Source organism: Eretmochelys imbricata, chromosome 4 (assembly GCF_965152235.1).
Source record: "Eretmochelys imbricata isolate rEreImb1 chromosome 4, rEreImb1.hap1, whole genome shotgun sequence".
In the NCBI taxonomy this organism is placed as follows: domain Eukaryota; kingdom Metazoa; phylum Chordata; order Testudines; family Cheloniidae; genus Eretmochelys; species Eretmochelys imbricata.
Window position 1 is genome coordinate 17844295 of NC_135575.1, and position 22099 is coordinate 17866393.

At 44.5% G+C, this 22099-nt stretch overlaps 1 protein-coding gene across 1 annotated transcript in view; it reads left to right on the forward strand.

Annotated features, from left to right (window-relative positions):
- FRAS1 (Fraser extracellular matrix complex subunit 1) overlaps positions 1-22099 on the forward strand; it is a 301544-nt gene that overhangs the window by 159477 nt on the left and 119968 nt on the right. Inside the window, exons 15-20 of the mRNA XM_077814356.1 lie at positions 5203-5346; positions 8281-8421; positions 8826-8966; positions 9988-10161; positions 14024-14164; positions 17166-17309. Of these exons, the coding sequence (XP_077670482.1) occupies positions 5203-5346; positions 8281-8421; positions 8826-8966; positions 9988-10161; positions 14024-14164; positions 17166-17309 (885 nt within the window). The remainder of the gene's footprint in view (positions 1-5202; positions 5347-8280; positions 8422-8825; positions 8967-9987; positions 10162-14023; positions 14165-17165; positions 17310-22099) is intronic.

The window sequence follows — 22099 nt, forward strand, 5'->3', positions numbered from 1 at the left end:
TTCTTCCTAATGGCCTATTCAGGCTGATGGCCTACTGTCTGGTGGGCATTTCCCAGGTGCAAACACTTTTGCAATTGATACAGTGTTTATATTCCTAACTTTGGATACAGCCATGATACATGCATACAAATAGGATAATCATATTCGATAAATCATAACCTTTCAACTGATATCTCACAAGACCCATTTTGCATCCAATACATCGTAGTTATGCCATGTTCATATCATAAGCATATTTCTATGAAGAATATGGGCGTGATGTGACACTCACTTTTTTCTATTTGGTTCCATAGCACATGTCCTCTCTCCCTTGGCCCCATGCATGCTCTGCGTTCCGGCCTGCCTTCCAAGCAACACCACCAGTCAGTTATCTCTAGAAAGATCTGAGCTGAACAAAGCCGAGCGGTCTGAGATTGCTTTCCAGCAACCACATAGTTTCTATTGATTCACTTTCCTTTAGTGTTTAAGTTACTGTAGACCAACAAAACAAAGATATCCTGGGGATATCAATAGCTGTTGCATTTTTAAAACAGCAACCCTCAGGGCAGGTAGGCAAAGAGAAATTGCCTGATGCCTGTCATTGTGGGCGTGAGAGCTGAAGGTTTATATAAGAGCATGAATTGGGCCATGTTTGATATTCATTGGGAGACCTGCAGCTGATACCTTATGCAGGTGCTGCTTCTTTGACTATGGAAGTGGATGGGTTTTGCTGCCGGCCATGTTAGTGCAGCCTGAGTCCAGCACCAGCATGCATGGTAGACCTGACAGCTGCAGCAGTGCATTTAAAGGAGGCCAAGCCAATCACTGTCTTTCCTGGCAAATACCTTCGTTCAGTGGAGCCACCTGAGGAAGTTACTCATTAACCCTATCTGAGCAATTAGCTTCGCTGCCAATGGTAACCTGGCTGAAATGAATTGAGAGACTCAGATTTTTGATTCAGAGAAGACCCTGAGTGTTTGCTAACTTACTGAGAATGATCTGTAGTTTTGATTCTTTTTCTTTCCCTCCCTTCTTTCAGCCTCCACCAGTCTGCCCCTCCTCATCCTCCTCTTCCCCCTCAGACTCTTCAAGCTACTGGTCCCTGATCCTTCCTTTGTCCCTCCTCCTTCCTTTGTCCCTCCTCCAAGATCAGCTCTCTGGCTTGTTCCACAGACTCTCAATACTTCTCTTTCCTTCCCTGACTTCCAACGGCCTTGACCCCAAAAGGTTCCATGCTCATGGTGCTATCCTGCCAAGTTCGTTCCATCTTCTCAGTAGGTCTGGCAGCCTCTGCTGAGCTACTTGTTATTGTCAGGTCTCTCTCTCTGGCTCTGCTAGATCAGAGATAACTCAGAAGTTATCACACCCCAGAGAAAGATAAAATGTGAAGACAACATCTGCCTTAGTAGAGGCTTCCAGAGCTGCTGAGATCCTGCATTGGTTTTGCAGGATCATTGCCAAAGGCAGGGGAGGCAACCGGGAATCGGAGCAAGATGGAGAAGGGGGAGTACTTAACCAAACGGATCTGACCTTCAAATAGTGCTGGTTTGCATCCGCGTCTGGCTTGAGCAGGGATCTGCTTGGTTTCCAATGAAGTGTGCTGCATCCTGCCTGTCCCGAAACTCACCCTGCCTAAAACTTGCCCATCCTGTTCCAATTCCTTCCTCTTTGTTGCCTGTGTTCAAAGTGAAACTTGCCAATGACTGTAGTGAGTTTCACTTTGCAGATAGGGGTTGGGGCAGTAAATGAGGGTGAAAAATAGTCACTGATTCAGAGCAATCTTAATTGCCCTGACTGATCTGGGTTCAGTAAAATAACATATGCTTTAAGGCAGCCAAATGCAGGGACATACCTTAAGGAGCAGAGAACATAAGCCATGTTTACAGAATGGGGAGCTTATTTTGGAAAGCAGTGACTCTGGAAAGGACTTAGGGGTCATTGCAGACAATCAGCTGACCATGAGCTCCCGATGCGATCCTGTGTCCCAGAGGGCTTCTGCAGTCCTCCAGTGTGTAAATGAGAATGTCAGGAAGATGTTGTAACTTGCTCATGTGGCATTGGTGAGTCCACTGCAGCAATACTGTGTTTCATTCTGGTGTCCATGCTTGAAAAAAAATGGTGAAAAATTGGAGGGTGTTTGGAGATGTACTACACGAAGGATTCAAGGTCTGGAAAACCTGCTTTAGGATGAGAGAATTAAGGAGCTCCATCCATGTACCATATTGAAGAGAAGGTTGAGAGGGGACTTGATAACAACCTGTAAGTACCTACAAAGGAAGAGTACACCTGATTTCAAGGGCCCCCTAAATTTAGCATAACAAAATCCAATGGCTGGAAGTTGAAGTTAGAAAAATTGAAATTGGAAATCAGATACAACTTTCTGTCAGCGAGGGAAATTAACCACTGGTTAATTTTGCAAAGGAAAGTGGTAAATTTATCATCATTTGCAATCTTTAAATTGAGCCTGGATCTCTGCTCTAATTTGATCACAAGTTTATGGGCTTGATAGTGGTCACCCATGAAATGGAATAATGGCCTTCTCCGCAGGAATTACTGGTGAAATTCTGCAGCCTGTGTGTTGATCTCTTCCGGCTTAAAATGTGTGACTCAGACTGCCCATAATGCTCTAGAGCAATCAGGACAGAGAAAGGGAGGAAGAGTGAGGCAAGAAGAAACAGGAGGGAAGAAGATGAGGAAGAGAGCAGCAAATTGCAAGGGAACAGAAGGGGAAGAGAGAAAAGGGTAGAGAGAAGAGCAATCGATAGTAGGAAGGGATGATAGAGGAGGAAGGATGGTCTAGTGAACAGAGCACTGGACTTGGACTCAGGAATGTTAGGGCCAATTCTTGTGTGACCTTGGGCAAGTCACTTAGTCTCTCTGTACCTCAGATCCCCATCTGTTCACTGGGGGTAATAGCACTGCTCTGCCTCAAAGGGGTTTTGTGAGGGTAAAATCCCTTAATGGTCGGGAGCTTCTCAGCTGCTATGGTGATGAGGGTGATATAAGTAGCTAGACAGATGCTCCAGCTTGTTAATAAAACAGAAACAACAGGGAAGAATGCTGTGTACTCCAGCAGATAAAAGAGGAATTAAAACACTTGGAATAAATCGGGGGGGAGGGGGGGAATAAGTGACCTCTTACTTTTGTGGAAATGAACATGTTTAGAGTCAGTGGCAGCCATCTACTCTGGTCACTAATTGCAGTATCCTCTCCTTCGTTCTGTCCTCGCTTGGCCTGCAAAAGTTAGGCATGTTCCTCTTTTATTGGAAACAAACCCATTCTCATCTATTCTGGGGCAGATCGCTGCGGAGCATGGGTCTGTTCTTTTTTTTTTTTTAAATGGGCTTCTCTGCTATCCCTACTTTAAATAAATGTGCATTAGATAATTAAATTTAAGCTCCCCAACGCAGATCATGTATTCCCTCACGAGTTGTTGTTGTTGCCTTCTGGTTTTTGCGTGTTGTACAGTCTGGGTACCATAATTGCAGCTCCTTCTGTGTTAGAAATAGCTTTCATATACCGTTTGAATTTCTGAATGCAAGTGCTGCTGAGATGATGTGAACATCACTGCAGAACCTCCGGTATAACCACACTGGAGGATTGCATCTTACTTTACAAATGGCAAACACAGTTGTGTTTTCCTGAGAGGTGGGTTTCATGAATGTCTGCATGTTCAGGACATACGCCTTTAGGATTCTGTTTCACCCCACCTTCCATAGGGTGGGAATACAAGCATAGACGTGTCTTGTGAGACAAAAAGTTGAGAAAATCTTTAGAACATATATGGGTGTAATCAGGAAAAAAAATCTAATTCTGAAAGTGCTGTAATTTGCACAGGGTGTGTGAGTACTGGCAGCATGATTTAACATGATGTAACAGCCACACAAAGACCATGAAAGGCTAACCAGAGTCGGCTGGATTTTCCTCTCAATTAAACTCATAGTCTCAAAGTGAATTGGGTCTCACAGCTATGTAGGAGAGCAGAATTTAGCTCCATACAGTCATTCATTTCTTTGCAAAAAAATTAGTATGTTGAAAGGTTGCTCGAGTCCTGTGCATGTACGAGTATCTTCTTCTGCTTAAGAGAGAGCATATCCATTGCCTGAATGGTGTATGTATGTAATATAACGCCGGAATATCCAAACAATTACTGGGTGATGGCCTTACTGCAGAGTTTACCCAAAAATAAAGATATTAGCCTGCTCATTATAATTGGGGCATTTCCATTCTCTTCTTTTGGCCATATAAGGGAAAAGATTCACAGTGCACAATGTGCACTTTCATGGGAACCTGCCACAAAGAGACAGTTTCAACCTGTCCCCATGAATTACTAGCTCCCAGCAAACTATGATTCCGTGACATAATTCCTTCCCTGTTCAGACAGAATCAGTCGGGGGGAAGAGTTCAGCAGCCCATAGCATCAATGCAGAGTTTTTGGAGGGTAGTAAAAATCATTTCCAGAAGGGTTTCAGAGTAACAGCCGTGTTAGTCTGTATTCGCAAAAAGAAAAGGAGTACTTGTGGCACCTTAGAGGCTAACCAATTTATTTGAGCATGAGCTTTCGTGAGCTACAGCTCACTTCATCAGCTGTAGCTCACGAAAGCTCATGCTCAAATAAATTGGTTAGTCTCTAAGGTGCCACAAGTACTCCTTTCCTATTTCCAGAAGGGTGGCCTTTCTTTTTCTTTTTTTTTTTGGCAATGGCAGTTTACTTAGATGAACCCCCTCCCACCCCCCAACACCTTTTGCAATCAGATCCTCATGGGCAGACCTTTGCACTCTCATGTAGTTCCATTGATATCCGTGGGTCCTTGCAGGAGTCTGCCTGTAAAGATCTGGTGGTTTTGTTTACATGTAATGCCGGGCAGACTGTTTCCACCTAGTACCATGAAGCCCAAATCCTGGTCAATGCTATACCAATACGTATATTTCACAATAATTAAAGTTGCTCCTCTAAGTGTCTAATTGTAGCCGCAGGTGCTATTCTATATTGCACGTAGCTATTTTGCAGATGCAAAATTGGGATGTGAATGGAGTTCCCCAAAAGCGTGACTAGCCTAGATGAAAATACCAAACTCAACACACCAGTGATTTTTGAAAGCACAAAAAGCCCACATTATTTTAGGAGTGAAAGTGCAAATAGGCAAATTGCTACAAAACTCATTTTTAAAAACTCAGTGGCAATGTGGTTTTTCATTAATCTGTTAATCTTTTTCCTTTAAGCTTGTCATGAGTCCTGCTCTGCATGCTGGGGGCCTGCAGAGAACAACTGCTTGGCCTGCAAGGACGGGTCTCACGTTTTAAATGCCGGGCTCTGTGTGGCCAACTGTGGTCATGGATTTTATGTGAAGAATGGAATCTGCAATGGTAAATCTTTGTTTCTCTTTTTCTCTGACATGAACTTTGCACATGCATGACAGAAGGGAATCAATATGTTGTGTAGCCAGCCAGCAAACACGATTGTAGATGTATATCTGAGAGACCAGACACACCCTATTCCATAAATGTTTAGTGAGAAATGCTGCTTCTTGTTTATAAGATTTACTAGCTCATTTAAAATGATCAGGTGCTGAAGGTTTAAGGCTGTTTTGTTCACTGAGCAGCATGAAAGCAAAAATGAGATGATTCTTTGGGCTTGACACATCTGCTTGACTGTGGAAAGAGCAACGACTTTTGCAAGCAGATTGCTTGAAAATAATCCACAGCTCGGTGACGAAACAATGCCTGCAGCATGGGGGAATCTTTTGAAGGACAGGGAGAAAGAGAAGGAAAGGGGGGCAACGAATATAAGTCTTTGGAGACAGGTAGAGCTGGGCAGATAATGAGAAAAAACGAAGGAGTTGCCAGAGTGGATCAGACCCAAGGTCCATCTAGTGTACTAACCTATCTCTGCCAGTGGTCGCTACCAGCTGCATCAGAGGAGGTGAGACAAACCCTTCAGTAGGCGGATGTGGGATAATCTGCCCTTCCTAAGAGTTTCTGATGTCCCAGCTACCTGAAGGAAATTGGCACTGGGGTGATTACGTGGTGGTTGTTGCACTTTACAAATGCCGAAAGTAAGCATGCTGCCTCAGCTAACCCGGGAACTTGCCAAAGTGAGATGAACAGGGGCAAACTCATGTACGTGAGGGGCTGGCTCTGCATCGATGTTGTTCGTTGTCATTCATGTCGTGCAAAGCACTGTCGCATCACATCGCAATGAATGGTAAAATCACAGCACGCAGGAGTCGCTGTCCAGCCATCTTCCGCCACGTTTCACGGTCTTCACGCAGCCTTAAGAAGTGCACCATACTGCCTCCCATCCAGCCGGCCACATCGTCAGACCACGCTCGCTGTGGGTGTCCCCTTCCGCTGGCATTTGACACCAATCGCTGCAAACCTTGCTCTGGCAATCTTCCTCTGCTCATCCAACCCATGTGTCCCTCAAACTCCAATTCTCATCTGAAAGTCTTGATGATATCAGCTGTCACTCCATTTATGCTGTAAATTCGGGTGATTACCTTCTTGTTAGTCCTGTGGGAGGTATAGCTAATGCGCAGCTGTCACCGGTAGCATTTCAATTCAAAGGCAGAAAGCCTCTTGGGTGTCTGTCGTCTTAGCATCCGTATCTCACGCACATGCAGGCAAGAGACTGCAGCAGTGTCATTTTATACTTCATGGTAATACCTTTGTTCCTCCAGATGTGGTTGAATGTTGCTAGAGCAGCCATCATGAATCCAGTTCTATGTCTGGTGTCTCTAAGAGTTCGGCATCCCTTGTCGTCACACTACCCAGCTCTTTGGAGTGCTCACCACACTCCAGTGCCTCCTCAGATGTGGGTAGGAATATCTTCGCCTTTTCAACAGACTTAGATGTCACCATTGCTCTTGTCTTTTTCTTTGATCTCTGTATATCTAATTTCTCTGCTTCCCTCGCTGCCCTGTCTAAAAATTTTTGCACCTCTTCTTGTGACCATCCAATCAGGTCAATATCACTGGCGAAACACAGATGACTAATTGTTTGTCCACATGTACACCCTCCTGTAGGTTTCCATCAGTGGCTCTTCTTACAATTTCTTCAAGATAACCGTTGAAAAGGGTCAGGAATAGCATGCAGCCTTGCCTGACTCCTATCCTCAACTCAAACCAACTGCTTTGCTCATATCCCGCAAACACCAAAGCCGTTGCACTGCTGTAGAGCTTTTGTATCTGCTGTATTACATTTTCACCAACTCCAACCAGCTGCAGGATTGTCCAAAGAGTCTTATGCCATCTGCTTCAGCAAAATCCATGAGGACATGGACCGCCTTCCCGCCGTTTCCTAGCACTAGCTTGCATAGCACATGCAGATTGAATATTTGCTCCACCGTGTCTCTTTTGGATCTAAACCCAGCTTGTTCTTCAGCCAGAAAGTTCTCTCTCTTGGGCTTTCTCTTCAGGATGGTGCTCAGCATTATTTTGCTAGGTCTATATCAATAATGAGATTGTGGAAATTATTGCACAAACAGCTGGGTTCCCATTTTTATGAACAGGAACCATCAGGGACTGTGTCCAAGTCTTGGTCCATATTCCAGACTCCCAAATCATGAGCTTATGGGGTGTGTGTATGAGTCTCTCTCCATCACTTTTAATTGATTCTGCTGGTATGTTATCTCTGTAGTTACACCTCTACAGATGTCCTTAGTAATACTTATGGTTACGAAGAAAACCCTCCGAATCCAAACTGATGTCTGCTGCATTCAGAAAATGTGAAAGAGGGCTGTGACCTTTCCACCTTACATTCATCTCAATGGGGTGTTAACTCTCAAGTCTCTTTCTGATGGAAAATGAAAATTGTAGATATTGCTAAGAATTTATCTGGATCGGGAGCAGATGGGACATAAGCCTATTTTTTTCAAATCTACAATTCCTGAGAAGAAAACCTTTAGGATTTTCGGAGCCTCCAGAGGCCATGTCTCACTGATTCTTTACTGACAATTTTCCACTGTTGCTGTAATAAAAGTGCATCTCCACTGGTGATAGCAGTAGTGAGAGCACTAGTGCAGAGCAGCTGCTGCTGTTTCTACTATGGTGTAACTCAGAATTCCACTAGTTCTTTAGGGCAATTAGAGATCTGTTCTGACTTCTTTCATATATGTTACTCGGCATGCAGTGAAAGGCAAGAGGAAGGTTTGATTTACTGTAACACTTGAAAGTGTCTCCGTAACAAGGAAGGAGCTGGGCATGACTATATTTTGCTATATTGTATACATACAACCAGATTGGAAACACTGCTGTTCCTTTCATAATGGTGCATTTCATTAATGATCTGTCCTCTTGGCAGCTTGTGACCAGTCCTGTGAAATATGTTATTCAGACCAACCCAGATGTTTAACCTGTGCTTCAGATAAGGTGTCACACAGTGGGAAATGCATTTCAGAATGCCCTGGTGGATATTACACAGACAACACTCAGAGATGCAGAGGTAAGAGGCATTTCAGCTTGGCACTTGTTGCATGACCTTTCTGATGACCTTCAAGGCACATTCCGAAGCTCATCTTCTTTTACGAGTGGGTGGGGTACAGAATTATTTGAGGAGACGCGGTTTGAGTTTTTAAGTTGCTCAGTTAACTCGGGGTGGATTATTTTAAAATGATCTCCTTTGCAAAGCGTTTTGAGATCTATGAGTGAAAAGCACTATGCAAGAGGAAATTATTTTTCTTATTATTTATTATCCTCACTGTCATTACTTTAACATGTGACTGAATACTGTGGATGTGTGCGGAGTGAGAGATGACTTGGTTGGCAGCATGGTACAGTAGCCGGCAGCATGACTACAAGCAGATTAAGTATGCTATTCCACTTATATGCTCTCTGTTTCTCCACCAGCTTGTCACAATTCTTGTGCCAGTTGTATTGGACCATTGGCTACCCAATGCACTTCCTGTTCCCTTTCTCTGGGATTGCGCCAGGGCCAGTGTCTGCCTGCCTGCGGAGAAGGCTTTTATCACGATCGCAATGTCTGCAAAGGTAAACTATGTATTCTGAACCAGATCCTCAGTAAAGTATAAATCAGTCAAATTCCATTAGCTGATTTAGAGCAGCTGAGAGTCTGCCCCATTACCGTATACTGAAGTAAGGTGAGGTGTGTGAAATTCCCACTTTTTGCTTCATTTTCCCCCCACAACAAAAACACACAAATGATTATTTTTTGATTTTTTTCCCCCCAGGGTTTGCTCCCTCTGGAGATTTCCTCCCTCCCCATATTGTTACAGTAGGCCAACATGACAATGTTTCCTATATTTTTCTGATGACAGTTAACTTTGCATACAATTTCATATTAAAATTCAGTGGATTTGCTCATGCAAAAGGTAATTTCCCCTGGGCTGCAAAGGAAAGTATGAACATTCAGGGGACTCAGTTTACACTTCTCATAAACCCTTCAAAACCCTCCTTTTCCCCTCCTCCCCATCTCCCCCCAGCTTCCCCAACAACACAGTGTTGGTTTAGGCAGCTCTACAGGTAAAAGGAAAATGGACTTGCCTAAAACACCAAGCTGCCGTGTGCTCCCCTTTAGGATTTTGAAAAAAAATAGGTTTTATTTTTTAATTGGGAAAAGATGTCAAATCTGTTTTCACCATTTCATTATATAAAACAAAGCATCCCATTGGATTGTGGAATAGCCTCCCAAAGGAGGCTGCGCATACCCCATTAGTTAACTCATTTAAAATTATCTGGTGGGATTTTCAGATGCATTGGCCTAATTCTGCTCCTTTGGAAATGGGTGATGAAACTCCCATTCCCTTCAATGGGAGTCGAATTTGGCGGGTGCTTGAGAGAAACCCACCCACGCGTAATGCTTGACGAATCTCCTGTAAGGAGCAATTCAACACTCCGAGGTGGCTGAAGAAGATGATTTATCTATTTTTTTCCCACCAGCTCTCATTTTTATGACAGGATTCTGTGGTTTGCCTTCAGATTATCTGGCTTCTGTCAGTTTAAGGATGATGTCCTTTGATCCATGACTTCATATTCCATTGCTCTTGTACAGGTTGCCATCCATCTTGCCGTGCCTGTGTGGGGCCAGAGAACTCTCACTGCACCCAGTGCAGGAAGCCAGAGGAGGTATTGCAGCCTGGACAGCTCCTCGAGGGAGCACCGTATGGCATTTGCCTTTCTCAGTGCAAAGCCCGATTCTACCTCGAGAACACCAGAGTGTGCAGAGGTGAGGAAAAGAGCTGGCCAAATGATACTTAAGTGCTTTCAGCGTACGTGCTGGTCTTCATTAGGTTTTAAATACAATATTGGGAATGACTGATGGTGTGTGTGTGTGTGTGTGTGTGTGTGTGTGATACTGGATGTGCTTGTGACATGCTACAAGCTACTGTCTGGCTTGTGGCACCAATAAGTTATCAACCTGAAACGTGTAGCGTTTCGTAACCTAAATGTGCTCAGCTGATGTTTGTCCTGAATGCTGGTGTTTTTGAGAGAAAATATCATTTTAAAAAGATTCTAGCAGGTCCAGGTACGTTTTTATGGCTCCTAGAGTAGGTCTGCATTGGTGTTCCCGCTCCATTGAACACAATGGTAGGAGTTTCACCAGTGACTTCAACTGGAGCAGGAGCAAGCTCCAAGTGCGGAAATTCTTTCAGGGGTTGCAGAAAATGTTTAGTTGTCTTGCTTGTTCCTGAAGCAGTTTAACAGGAGTGCTGCTTTTGTAAAGAACTGTATGAGCAAGTCTGCACCCAGCACACCTTTCAGCCATGGCTATCTTAATGCATTCTGGGTATCCTGACGGACCTATCCCATCATGCCCAGCACTGTGACTGGGAACAGAGACTTTTAGGTAAATCCCAAACAAAAGGCCTTACATTGTGGGATGGCGTTAGGAGGACAGGCTGAAGTGATACAGGTGGAATGCTTGTGGCTTCCCAGCCATGCTGAGAGGAAACCGTTGTAAATGGCACTGGGTCAGCCAAACCCAGACTATAAGAGTGCTGGTCTGGATGTTGCAACCAGCTAGTAGAACCAATGGCTGCATACAGCTTGGGACAGCTTTGCAAGCAGGTACACGGCACAGTTTGCTACAACCACTTTTCACGCAGTGCAGGCAGGGCCGGTGAAGAGTTTACTGTGGAAGCCTGGAACCAGCTCAGCCCACCTTCCGACTTAGGCTGCGTGTACACTGGAGCCGGGGGTGGAAGTTCCAGGTAGGCAAACTCACTAGCTAGTGCGCTGACAGCGGTAGCGTAGCTGCAGGAATGCAAGCAGTGGGATGGGCTAGCCGCTCGAGTACAATCCCCTCCGAAACCCTGGGGACGTACTCAGGACAGCTAGCCTCTCCCACTGCCCCTGCATCTGCTGTTAGTTTGAGAGCGCTGGCTCGATCAGATTTAGCGCAGGCATGACACCGCCAGCCAGAGTCCGAAGCGAAATGGTACTTCTACAAATGACAGCTCTGCAGAAAGAGTCCCACGAGCCCCTACGCAGAATGAGCATTCTCATAGGCTAGATACTCTACAACTGTACAGCCTATTCGGCTAATTTGAGTGCTTCCCCCATACATGCTTTGTGTTTGCTGGCAATGACTGTAACATAAAACTTATCGAGTGTATTCGTTTCACAGAAATTTGCTGGAGGGTCATTTCTTGCCTTAGAGGTGCTTAAAAGAGAAAAGCACATTGTTAACACAACAAGATCGTTCTGCAAAACAATCAGCTGTACAGGCTGTAACAGGTACAGCGCTCTGGTTCTCCTCTCAAAGGCGTCCGCGTCAGGTTTGTATCCATCTTACAGTCAGCTGAACAGGTGCCAAGTGAAAGGAATTTGCACGTATGTAGATTTAAGCGATTAAGAGGCAAGCAAGAGAAGAGAACATCTCTTGATTGTCCTAAGTGTTTTCTGTGCCAGCCTCAAATCCATAATTCAATCACTCTTGACATTTTTCTTCAAATAACATTCCAGTCATTGTTTTCAGCGCAATTGCAGTTCTGTGCTTGGGGATGTTGTTTTTCTTGCTTCTTAAATTTCTAGAGGCGGATCTTCAGCGGGTGCAAATTGTCATCGCGCCATTTAAGTCCACAGAGCTGTGGCAATACATCAGCGAAGGGTCTGCCGCAGAGCAGGCTGGAATATTTCTAAGAAACAATTTTATTGGAAGATGCCAATTTTAGAACCTGGCACGTTACACCGAAGCATCTTGGGTTCAGTGAACTTGCCATGACAAAGGCTGCCAGGGCCCACAGCGTGGAGAAAGCGCTGGCCTTACAGGGCTCCCAGACTCCCTGTTGTGAAGCCAGGAGCCCCAGCTCTTGCTGGGGCTTGGCTCTAAAAGTAACTGGATGGATGCTTATTCACCCGTCTAGCAATGCAAACTCTGCAACTGACGTGAACAAATGCCTATAAATAGGCAAAATTTGCATTTACTGTTTGAGAGGTCGGGCTTGAAAGTTTTCTCCATACAGGTTTGGATTATCTCAGGTATCCACGGAAACATTCTTGTCCGTAATCTGAAACTCTTGAAATTTCCCTGACAACATTGGGTCAAATTGATCCCTGGTCTAACTCTCTTGATTTCAGTGGAATTAGCTACACCAGAGGCTGTGTGCTCCAGTGGAAAAGGGCACCGCGCTAGTAGTCAGGATCCCTGGGTGCTGCTCATAGCTCTGCTACTGACCCACTGAGTGACCTTGGGCAAGTTCCTTCACCTCCTAGTGCCTGTTTCCTCCCATCCTTTGTCCGTCTTGTCAGTTTAGACTGTAAGCTCTTAGAAACAGTCCCTGCCTGCCCCAGGCTTTGTGTTCTGCAGCAGGGGTTCTCCACCTTTTACTCTCTGAGACCCCCTTGACTTGCTATAAAAACTCCAGGGCCCAGCGGGGGTCGGAGGGCCTTGGGGTCGAGGATCAGGGCTTCAGCCCCACTGGAGTGCTGGGGATCAGGGCTTCAGCCCCGCACCTCCTGGGTTCAGCCCTGCGGGGAGCGCTGAGGATCGGGGCTTCAGCCCCGCAGGAGGCGCCCAGGGATTGGTCTCTGGGTTTCAGCTGCGGGACCTCTCAGCCCCCTTGAAAGGGCTCTCAGACCCACAGGGGGCTTTGGTCCCGCGGTTGAGAACCTCTATTGTACAGTGCCTAAAACAATGGGGTTCTGCTCTCTGCTGGGTCCTGTATTCTCTGCTCTAATACAAATGGATAACAATCAGCAGGGTTGCAGTTGGCCTGTTTTGGGGTGCAAAAGCGTAGAGTCATTGATTGTGCATGTGGCAGTGATTTATTTCTGCTCTCTCTCACACTCTGACTTCAGGCTGGACAGCCCTGTTAATCAGGGCTGATTTCCCTTATTAGCTGAGAAGTCAAGTGACTAGTCCTCAATAGAGCTGTTGCTGCTGCCACAGAATGGTGCTGGGGCAAGGCCATGGAAGGTAGCGACAGGGAAGACCGACACGCAGGGTGTGGACCGACCGTGACAGATGATTTCCTGATGTGCTGCTCCTGTGGAAGGGCAGACGCCCGCTACTGTTCCAGGGAGGATGGGGAAGGTGCAAGACCATTTCTACACGAGCACTTACGTCGGCAAAATGTTTTGTCACTCAGGGGTGTGAAAAAACACACCCCCTGACCAACATCTTTTTGCCGTCGTAAGCGCGTGTGTGTACGGCACTGTGTTGGCGGGAGAGCTACCGCCGCTCGTTGAGCTGGTTTTGTTGGGCCGACGGGAGAGCTCTCTGTCGCTGTGCGAGCGCTCCTGGAGGGGCACCGCTGTAAGCTTGTAAGTGTGGACCTGGCCTAAGACAGCAGCTTGCACCCAATTCTTCCGTTCTCAGAACGCAAGCGTGATCTTTGTGAGAGAGGGTTAAATGCAGTTACTTGTGGTTGCTCTTTGTATAAATATTCCCGGAAGACAACATTTGTACCTTTGCCTGTATTACGGCCTCTCACTGGCAGAGAAGCCTGTCGAGTATGTGGCTTATTGCCTTAGGGGAAAAGGTAAGCTAGCAGGTGAATGAAATCATCTCAGTCTAGGACAGCAACAGCAAGCACAGGCTGGAAACCAATTTGTCTTCCTCTTTGTTTTCTTTTCTTTTTCTGTAGAGTGCCACTCCTCATGCTCAGCCTGTACGGGGAGAGCTCCCCACAACTGCACGGCCTGCTCCTCCCCCCGTGTCCTACATGATGGCCAGTGCTTATCCGAGTGCCCGGAAGGATTGTACAGCCAGAATGCTCTTTGCCACTGTGAGTGCATCGCAGAGAGACCTACAGTGTATACTGCTGCATCTTGCTGCTTGAACATTTCAATGCAATTAGACACGCTGTCAGGTTATAGGAGGTTATTCAGTAATTTCAGGAGAGACTCATATGGTCCAGCTTCAGCAGCTGGATTATTTTATCAGAGAGAGAGAGAGATGTTAAATAAAAAATTATAACCCACTCTGCTCGACTAGATTGGAGTGAAAATATACTGCATTTTATTGCAATAGGCTGCGGTGGTGTTCTCAGCCAACATACCATGGGGGAAGAGATCTTTAACATACTGTGTGGCGCTTAAGCGGGATTCTGCATTCAGAAGGGCTGGTTTTATTAAGGCAGTATTGTCCAGTGGATAGAGCATTGCAAGACTGTGGCCTTAGTCCCTGCTCTGAAGATCTTACAGTTTAAATACATAACAGAAACAGTAGAGTGAAGGACCAAGCTAGGCTGTCCGGTGATGCTCTCATATACACGGGTGCCACTCTCTTAGGGCCAAATTCAATGCTGGTGTCACTGGGTGCAACTCCACTAACTAAAGTGGATTTGTGCCGGAGCTGTATTTGGCTTAATGACTTCAGTGGGAGTTGTGCATGTGAGTACGAGTGGGGCTCAGGCTATCGTGCAGATGTTACCTCCAATAGACTTAAATAAGGAGATGAAAACAAAATTGGACTGTGCTGGGGAGGGGAAGCAGTGGACTTAACTGGGTTATCTTTCTTTCCAGCCATCAGGGCTCAGGGTAACGTATTTTCTCATTACACAGAATGCTCCAGAACATCTTTAAGAAAACCATCAAATGCTCTGTGTCTAGGCATTATGTAGCTGGAAATAGTTTTCTGCCTTTCAAAACAAATAATTTTGTATTTGGGATGAGGAAACAGATCTCTTGTTTTTATAGCATTTATTTGTTTGTGGTCTTAGGAACATTTGAAGTATGCTAACCTAAGTCTTCAACAAAGCTCCCATTTAATTTCCATGGGAATTTGTGTGTATGGATCAAGAGCAGTATCTAGTTTGTGCATCCACAGACAGCAAAGAATTACCATTCTATTTTAATAATGGAAAATAAGCAAGACAATAGGCAGCTAGATTTTTTTTTAAGAACCTTTGAATGGTTTATGCTCAATGGTTCAAAAGGCTAGAAAAACACATTGTCACTGCGAATTAGATTATTTTTACTCTGTAGTTTACTATAGCACTGGGTTTATGAGGAGGAAATTATGTAATTGCGTGAGAAAACACATAATTCTAAATGGGTGTACTTATCGGACTAGGGAAGGGTGTTGTATTTCTGACGTGCACATCAGCTGCAGTATAATTATGAGTATAAGCTTCTTCAGCCAATCAGTTTTCATCCACGTCATTTAATCTAATATAATCAGATTACCAGAATCAGTCACTCTGTGGCTGAATGGCACAATGAATTCCTATGTACCCATTGAGCCAGAATCTGGGGATTTGGTGCAATCTTTCGTTATTAGCTGCTGACCCCAGGAAGGTGGGGGGGGAGGGGGAGGGCAAGGTTTGAAATGTGATATGTTTCTCAGACTTCGTTTCAAGGTCATCAACTGGTTTTATCAGATTGCAGCCATTGTCCATAAATGTGTACTGGGCTAGATATTTTCAAAAATGATACTAAATTTCTTCAATGAACTGGTTACCACTGGGTAGGAGGTCTCCAAATTGGAGAAACGAAGTTCCTCTGAGATCCCATGTTCTATTTATTGGATTTTAGCCAAGAAATACTCTATAAAGATGTTTATTGGGCAAGTGATTACAAAAATTACATTGATTTTGGTGTTCTGTACTGCCACCGAGGAGATCCTGGCTCATGGCTAACTGTTAGTTGCATTGAAATGTGTCTGATCCTGGGATGGTGGTGTTGTGTAAGTGGCAAACATAGGCATAAAGAAAATTACCTCATCTCACACCTTGCCAACGTAGAACATCTGTAGCTTTTAAACAGGCACAAGCAATAATGTTAACATAACCTGTGTCTACCCGATTTTTACAGTGTTTAAAATGTTTCATTCCATTTCATTCCAGCCTCTGAATAATAATAGTCAGGTGGCTCAGTCAGAAATAGGTGGTGGTGACTTTTCAGGGCTAGAAGAAGGAGCTTTATATTATATGAAATGGGAGATTCCTAGCTTTCCATTAGAGATCGAGCAATTATTTCTAGTCCGGGGAGGTCTTGCGATGTTGTTACACTTCTGAAGTTGCACACTTTTATTCAGGGGAATTTTTAGAGGTTTTTAGACATCATTAGTTTCAGTATTTTTTTTTTTTTAAATTTCCCTCAGAGGTCTGCACAGTTGGAATCCTGGTAATAAGACTCCTGGCTTTGTAGGTAGAAGGATGCAAAACATTGTCTCGATAAAAATATTTTAGAACACTCTTCATCTCTTTCTGGAGTAGTTTTACTGTAAAATATGTGGCATGGTATTTAGGTTTTATTGAGTGAGTTTGGGGGACACTTCCATAAATCACTCCTGGCTTCCCCATTCATGAGTAATGTGGCCATCCCGAACTCATGCTAATAAAACTTTTATACCATGCCATCATGATCCTTTATCTCTCCCCTGTCTCTTGCTGTGCGTGCGTGTGTGTATGTGTATATATACACACAGGCTGGCAGATGATCTCTATATTTTATATGGATTTAGATCTTGATTTATGCAGAGGACAAGCACAAAGGTCTTTAATTTCCTGCTGCTTGCCCCTTGTCGAGCCAAAAGAGGAGAGGGGGTAAAATCCTTCCAGATCAGAATTTAGTCACTTACACCGTGGTAGCAATTTACACCTCCATTGCAGAGGTGTAAATGATGACACAAGGAGCTGGGCAATGGAGAATTAGGCCCTATGATTCTCCCCCCATCCCCCCCCCCGTGTGTGTATATATATATGTGTATATATATATATGTATATATGTATGTTTTGCTGAGGTACTGATTATCTTAACAGTGAGTGGTGTTTTCTCATGCAGCCTGCCATCCATCCTGCAAAAAGTGCAAAGGTCCTTCAGACTCTGACTGCATAACCTGCCATCCCCATGCAACCTTTGTGAGTGGCAAGTGCAGGACCAGCTGCAAGGAGGAGCAGTACCTGAACCTTGTGGGATATTGTGTTGGTAAGTGAGAGGAGGAAATGGCACAGTCTGTACAGACTCCTGGCCATTCTTCAATAGTAACCAGATATTTCAGTGTACAACTGTAACATAAAGGAGTCAAAATGATAGTTACTTATAAAATAATATGACTAAAAAATACTGCTAAACCACTAGACATACCATATGGCACGACCACTTACCACTGCGTTTTATTTCTCTTCGAGCTGTGTGAGGCCAATTGCAAATTATAGAAATACAGAGGTTTTCAGCTCTACCACCCATCCAGCACAAGGGACCCTGAGTTTAAGCTGCACAGATGGTGGAAGCCCATGGGTGCTGACTCTGTGCTTCTTCCTGAAGAGGTTGGTGGGATGCAGTCTTCTGCAGAGGGTCAAAAGCCACTCTGAGGCAGGGAGTTAGAGGAGAACTTGGGCAAATGAACCCACACCTGAGTTCCTCTTCTTTTCCCCTTGACTTCTCTAGCCCCAGCCCCAGTATATGCAGTCATTCCATGTGCAGCCCCAAAGGGGAGATAGGCCGATTCTGATCGTCCAATGGACAGTCTTAAAAAACCCCACACAAACTAATCCCTGTCCCCCTGCTGCTAGCTGGTGTGAGTCAACAGGGACAAGAGATCTCTGATAGCTTTGATCTCTGTGGAGAATGGAAGGGGGTTCTCATCTCTGATCATGAGAGAGGGAGGTGAGGGCTGACTTGTCCTTCCCGGCTTGTTGCTGCTTATTTTGGGGAGGATTGGGCTTATGTCTGGAAAGTGGTACGTTGCAATATTATGAAAAGCAGTAGAGTGTTCACACAGTTAATGGTATCGGAACAAATCAGCTCTTATTTAACAGCTGCTGCCAGAGTATAATACAGACCTCAACTCTGCTGTGTTCAGTGATTGCTGATCCTCTTCAGAGGGTTTTAAGTAGCTGGAACTTGTACAATTTTGTGGACAGTTCAGTTAGGCAGTCAGACCATTGGACCACCTCCTGTTCCAGGCGAAGCTCTGGAATGGGGCTGCCAGTCATGGCAATCAGCTGTCTTTGGGTCTGTGGCCCCTCCTGGGGAATAGCCTGCCACTTAAGACACTGGACATGCTGTGTTCATCCCCTAAGTCAGTGCCCTGAACTCAATTACCATACCAGGAAGGGCACCATCACAAGCTCCACCCCAGAGAAAGATGCAATCATAGGTGGTCATAATGCCTGAAGGGGCCTTCGGCAGCTGTTGACGAGAGTGGTATCCCTGGAGAATCAGGAACAGCGTGGTGGGCCAGCAGCCAGGGATGCTGCTTTACCGCAGCATAGGGCTTCAGAAAGATGAATTAAAAACCCATCCCATGATTCTGAGAAACAGCTTATCGGGCCTTACAGGAATATTGGCATAGCTGGGTTTGATGTGTGCACTTTTGAGAGATAGGAGGATTTATTCAGAGGTTACTCTCTGTGGGTACTGTATACATGCACTTCAGCCTATCATCAGAAGCCACTAATTGCATTTACCTGTTTAAAAAAGAAAAATCTCATTTAATCCATCATGCAGACAAGGATAAACATATTCTGGGAACAGTTCCAGTCACTTCTGAGCTGTATTGTTTCCATTTATTTATTTATTTTAGTTTATCAAAGAAAAGATACAGCTTGTGAGGCCTATGGCAGCACTGAGAGGCTCCAAGAAAGATAAATGATCTGAAAAAAGGAGGGGGAAAAAATGCACTAGACGTAATAAGTAAATCTATTCAAGGATTATCACTCTCAAGTTAGTCCTGACTCCCCACTCCCACCCACCGCCAACATAGACTTCTTTTTTTTTTTTCCAATATAAGATTTGTTTCTTTGATCTCAACTTCCAGGACTTCCTTTTTTTTTTTAGGAGATATATTATTTTGCCTGCCCACCGCAGAAATGGGAAAGGAAGGAACAAGATAGCTAAAGAGGGGAGAAATGTCCAAAATGTATTCTGCAGTTCTCTGAATGTACACAAAGCAGGGTTACTTATCAATTTATAGAAAGAAGGAGACATGAGTCGTGATTTTGTTTAGCTAATGCCTGCAGCCGAATGATTACAGTGAATGACACCTGTGAAAATAATTCAGCATTTCAAAGAGTTAAAAGCTACATTGGATAATGGGGTGGAGAGTATGCTGAAAAAATTTGTGGATGACACCAAGCTGGGAGGAGTTGCAAGAACTTTGGAGGACAGAATTAGAATTTAAAATGACCTGGATAAATTGGAGAATTGATCTGAAATCAACCATATGAAATTCAATGAAGATAACTGCAAAGTACTTCACTTGGGAAGGAAAGATGAAACGCACAATTACAAAACAGGGAATAACTCGCCAGGTGGTAGTTCTGTTGAAAAGGATCTGGGAGTTATAATGGATCACAAATTGAATATAGTCAACAGTGTGTTGCAGTTGTGAAAAAGGCTCATATCATTCTGGTGTGTATTAACAAGAGTGTCATATGTTAGACACGGGAGGTAATTGTGCTGCTCTACTCGGCACTGGTGAGGCCTCAGCTGGAGGACTGTGTCCAATCCTGGGTATCACACTTTAGGAAGGATGTGGACAAACTGGAGAGAGTCCAGAGGAGAGTAACAAAAATGAAAAAAAGCTTTAGAAAACCTGACCTGTGAGAAAGCATTAGGAACACTGGGCATGTTTAGTCTTGAGAATAGAAAACTGAGTGAGGGGAGGGAGAGAACTTGATAAGTCTTCAAATATGATAAGGACTGTTATAAAGATGACTGTGATTAATTGTTCTCCTCATCCACTGAAGGTAGGACAAGAAGTAGTGGGCTTAATCTGCAGCAAGGGAGATTTAGGTTAGATATTAGGAAAAACTTTCCAACTGTAAGGGTCGTTCAGTACTGGAATAGGCTTCCAAGGGAGGTTGTGGAATCCCCATCGTGAGAGGTTTTTAAGAACAGGTTAGACAAACAGGTGGTCTAGGTCAGGATGATCTAGGTTTATTTGGTCCTGCCTCTGCACAAGGGGCTGGACTTGATGACCTCTCTAGGTCCTTTCCAGCCCTACATTTCTATAACTTCTATGATTTCTCTGTAAAGTTTCAGAGGATGTAAAAATGTGCTTGTTTGTAACAGAATATTACTCCAGCTCACTGGCCTGATTCACTACTTCATTGATTTAATTGGAGTTACATCACTGTAGAACTGGTGTAACACAATGGCGAATCTGCTCCGTTGTGTTTGCTTGGGGCCTGGGTCTTCATTGTATGAAAAAGTGTGCCTTTTGTGGTGGTTGAATGCTTTTTCTTTTGAAACCAGTTTGAAGCATTAATTGCTTATTTAGGTCCCCAATCCTACGTAGGGATCTGCTACCACAGATTCCAGCGTCCCACTGGCTAGCTGATTCTGTTGTAGGATTAGCACATTAGAAAGCTCATTAATGTGTTATGCTTTGTAGCTCTATGCAGAGAAATCCTTTATTTCCTCCACTTTATTTTGCCATTACCTTTCATTGTGTTCCCTCTAGCAGATCCCCTTTGAATTGCCATTCCTAGCTGTAAGATTTACTGGAAAGAATGAGTAATATTTATCACGTCAGGGTTAGCCTTGGGACTGGTTTTCTTTGCCTCTGGTTTGTGCGTATGTTTTAATTGCTCACTGTCATCTCTATAAGTTTGGTAGAGTCTTGTAGGATGGTAAGCACACTGTTATTTTCATGTCCTTGGGCCCTGCATGGCTTGGATTTGGCCTGCAGACTCTTTATTATTGGTAATGATGCACGAGCCCGAAAGAACCAAGCTTAGTTTTCAGAGCTTAGGCTGTATATGAAACACTGGCAGTTGGAAGGACCATCATTTTCCTTCTAAACAAAGCCAAGTTTGATCTGGAAATCACTGAAGCAACAAGCATTGGCCCCCCACAGTGCTATTTTTACAGAATCACTTCTCAGTAGAACCACACTTCAAGGCCTTATTCAAACCCACTGAGGTCAAAGAGTTTCAGTGGCCTTTGGCTCAAGCCCTAGAATAGGAGGGAAGGCTTAATAGTTACAGTACAGCAAAGAGGGGCAGGAGATCTCAGTTCTGTTCCCAGCTCTGCCTCAGTCTTGCTGTGTGACCCTGGATAAGTCACTTAGGCCCTGACCCTGCACCACAGAAGTCAATGGTAGTTCTGCCAATGTCTTCAAAGGCACAAGATGAGGCCCTTCATCTCTCTGTGCTTCTATAGAGTGGGAATAATACTTCCCTGCTTCACAGTGGCAGCGGCGGGGGTGTGTGTGCACGGATGTAGGTAAAGTGCCTTGAGATCCTCTGACGAAAAGCGCTGTAGGAAAAGTGTTGCTATTGGCTGACTTTTAAAAACATCTATGGGTGGGTCTTTGAGGGAGATATTTGTGGCCGGAGGGGATGTTGCTCCTTGTTCCAAACTTCTGTCTAATGTTAGAACAAATTGCACATGCTGATGGCCCCTGTCCCTTGCATCTGTGCTGTTGTTGCATCTCAGTCAGCCTCCTCACTCAACACAGATTGAAATGTTACTCTATACACTTGCCTTTACAGGTTATTAATGATCAGTCTGAAAGCAGCTGTCCCATAAAAGCGAACACCAGAAACCATTACATTTACATTATGTATAATTTGCTTTAATATCTGCAAGGTTTTTGACTTTGCTTCAAAAGCAATGTTTTTACAATTATCTATCCATCATCACGATTGCTTGTTATTCCAGTCCCTCGCTGACCCTGGGGGCAGAATTTTGTCGGGACTTAAAGGGTGCACTGTGCATTGGAGCCTCATCTTCTTCTTTTTCTATCCACGGGGAGAAAATCTTTTATG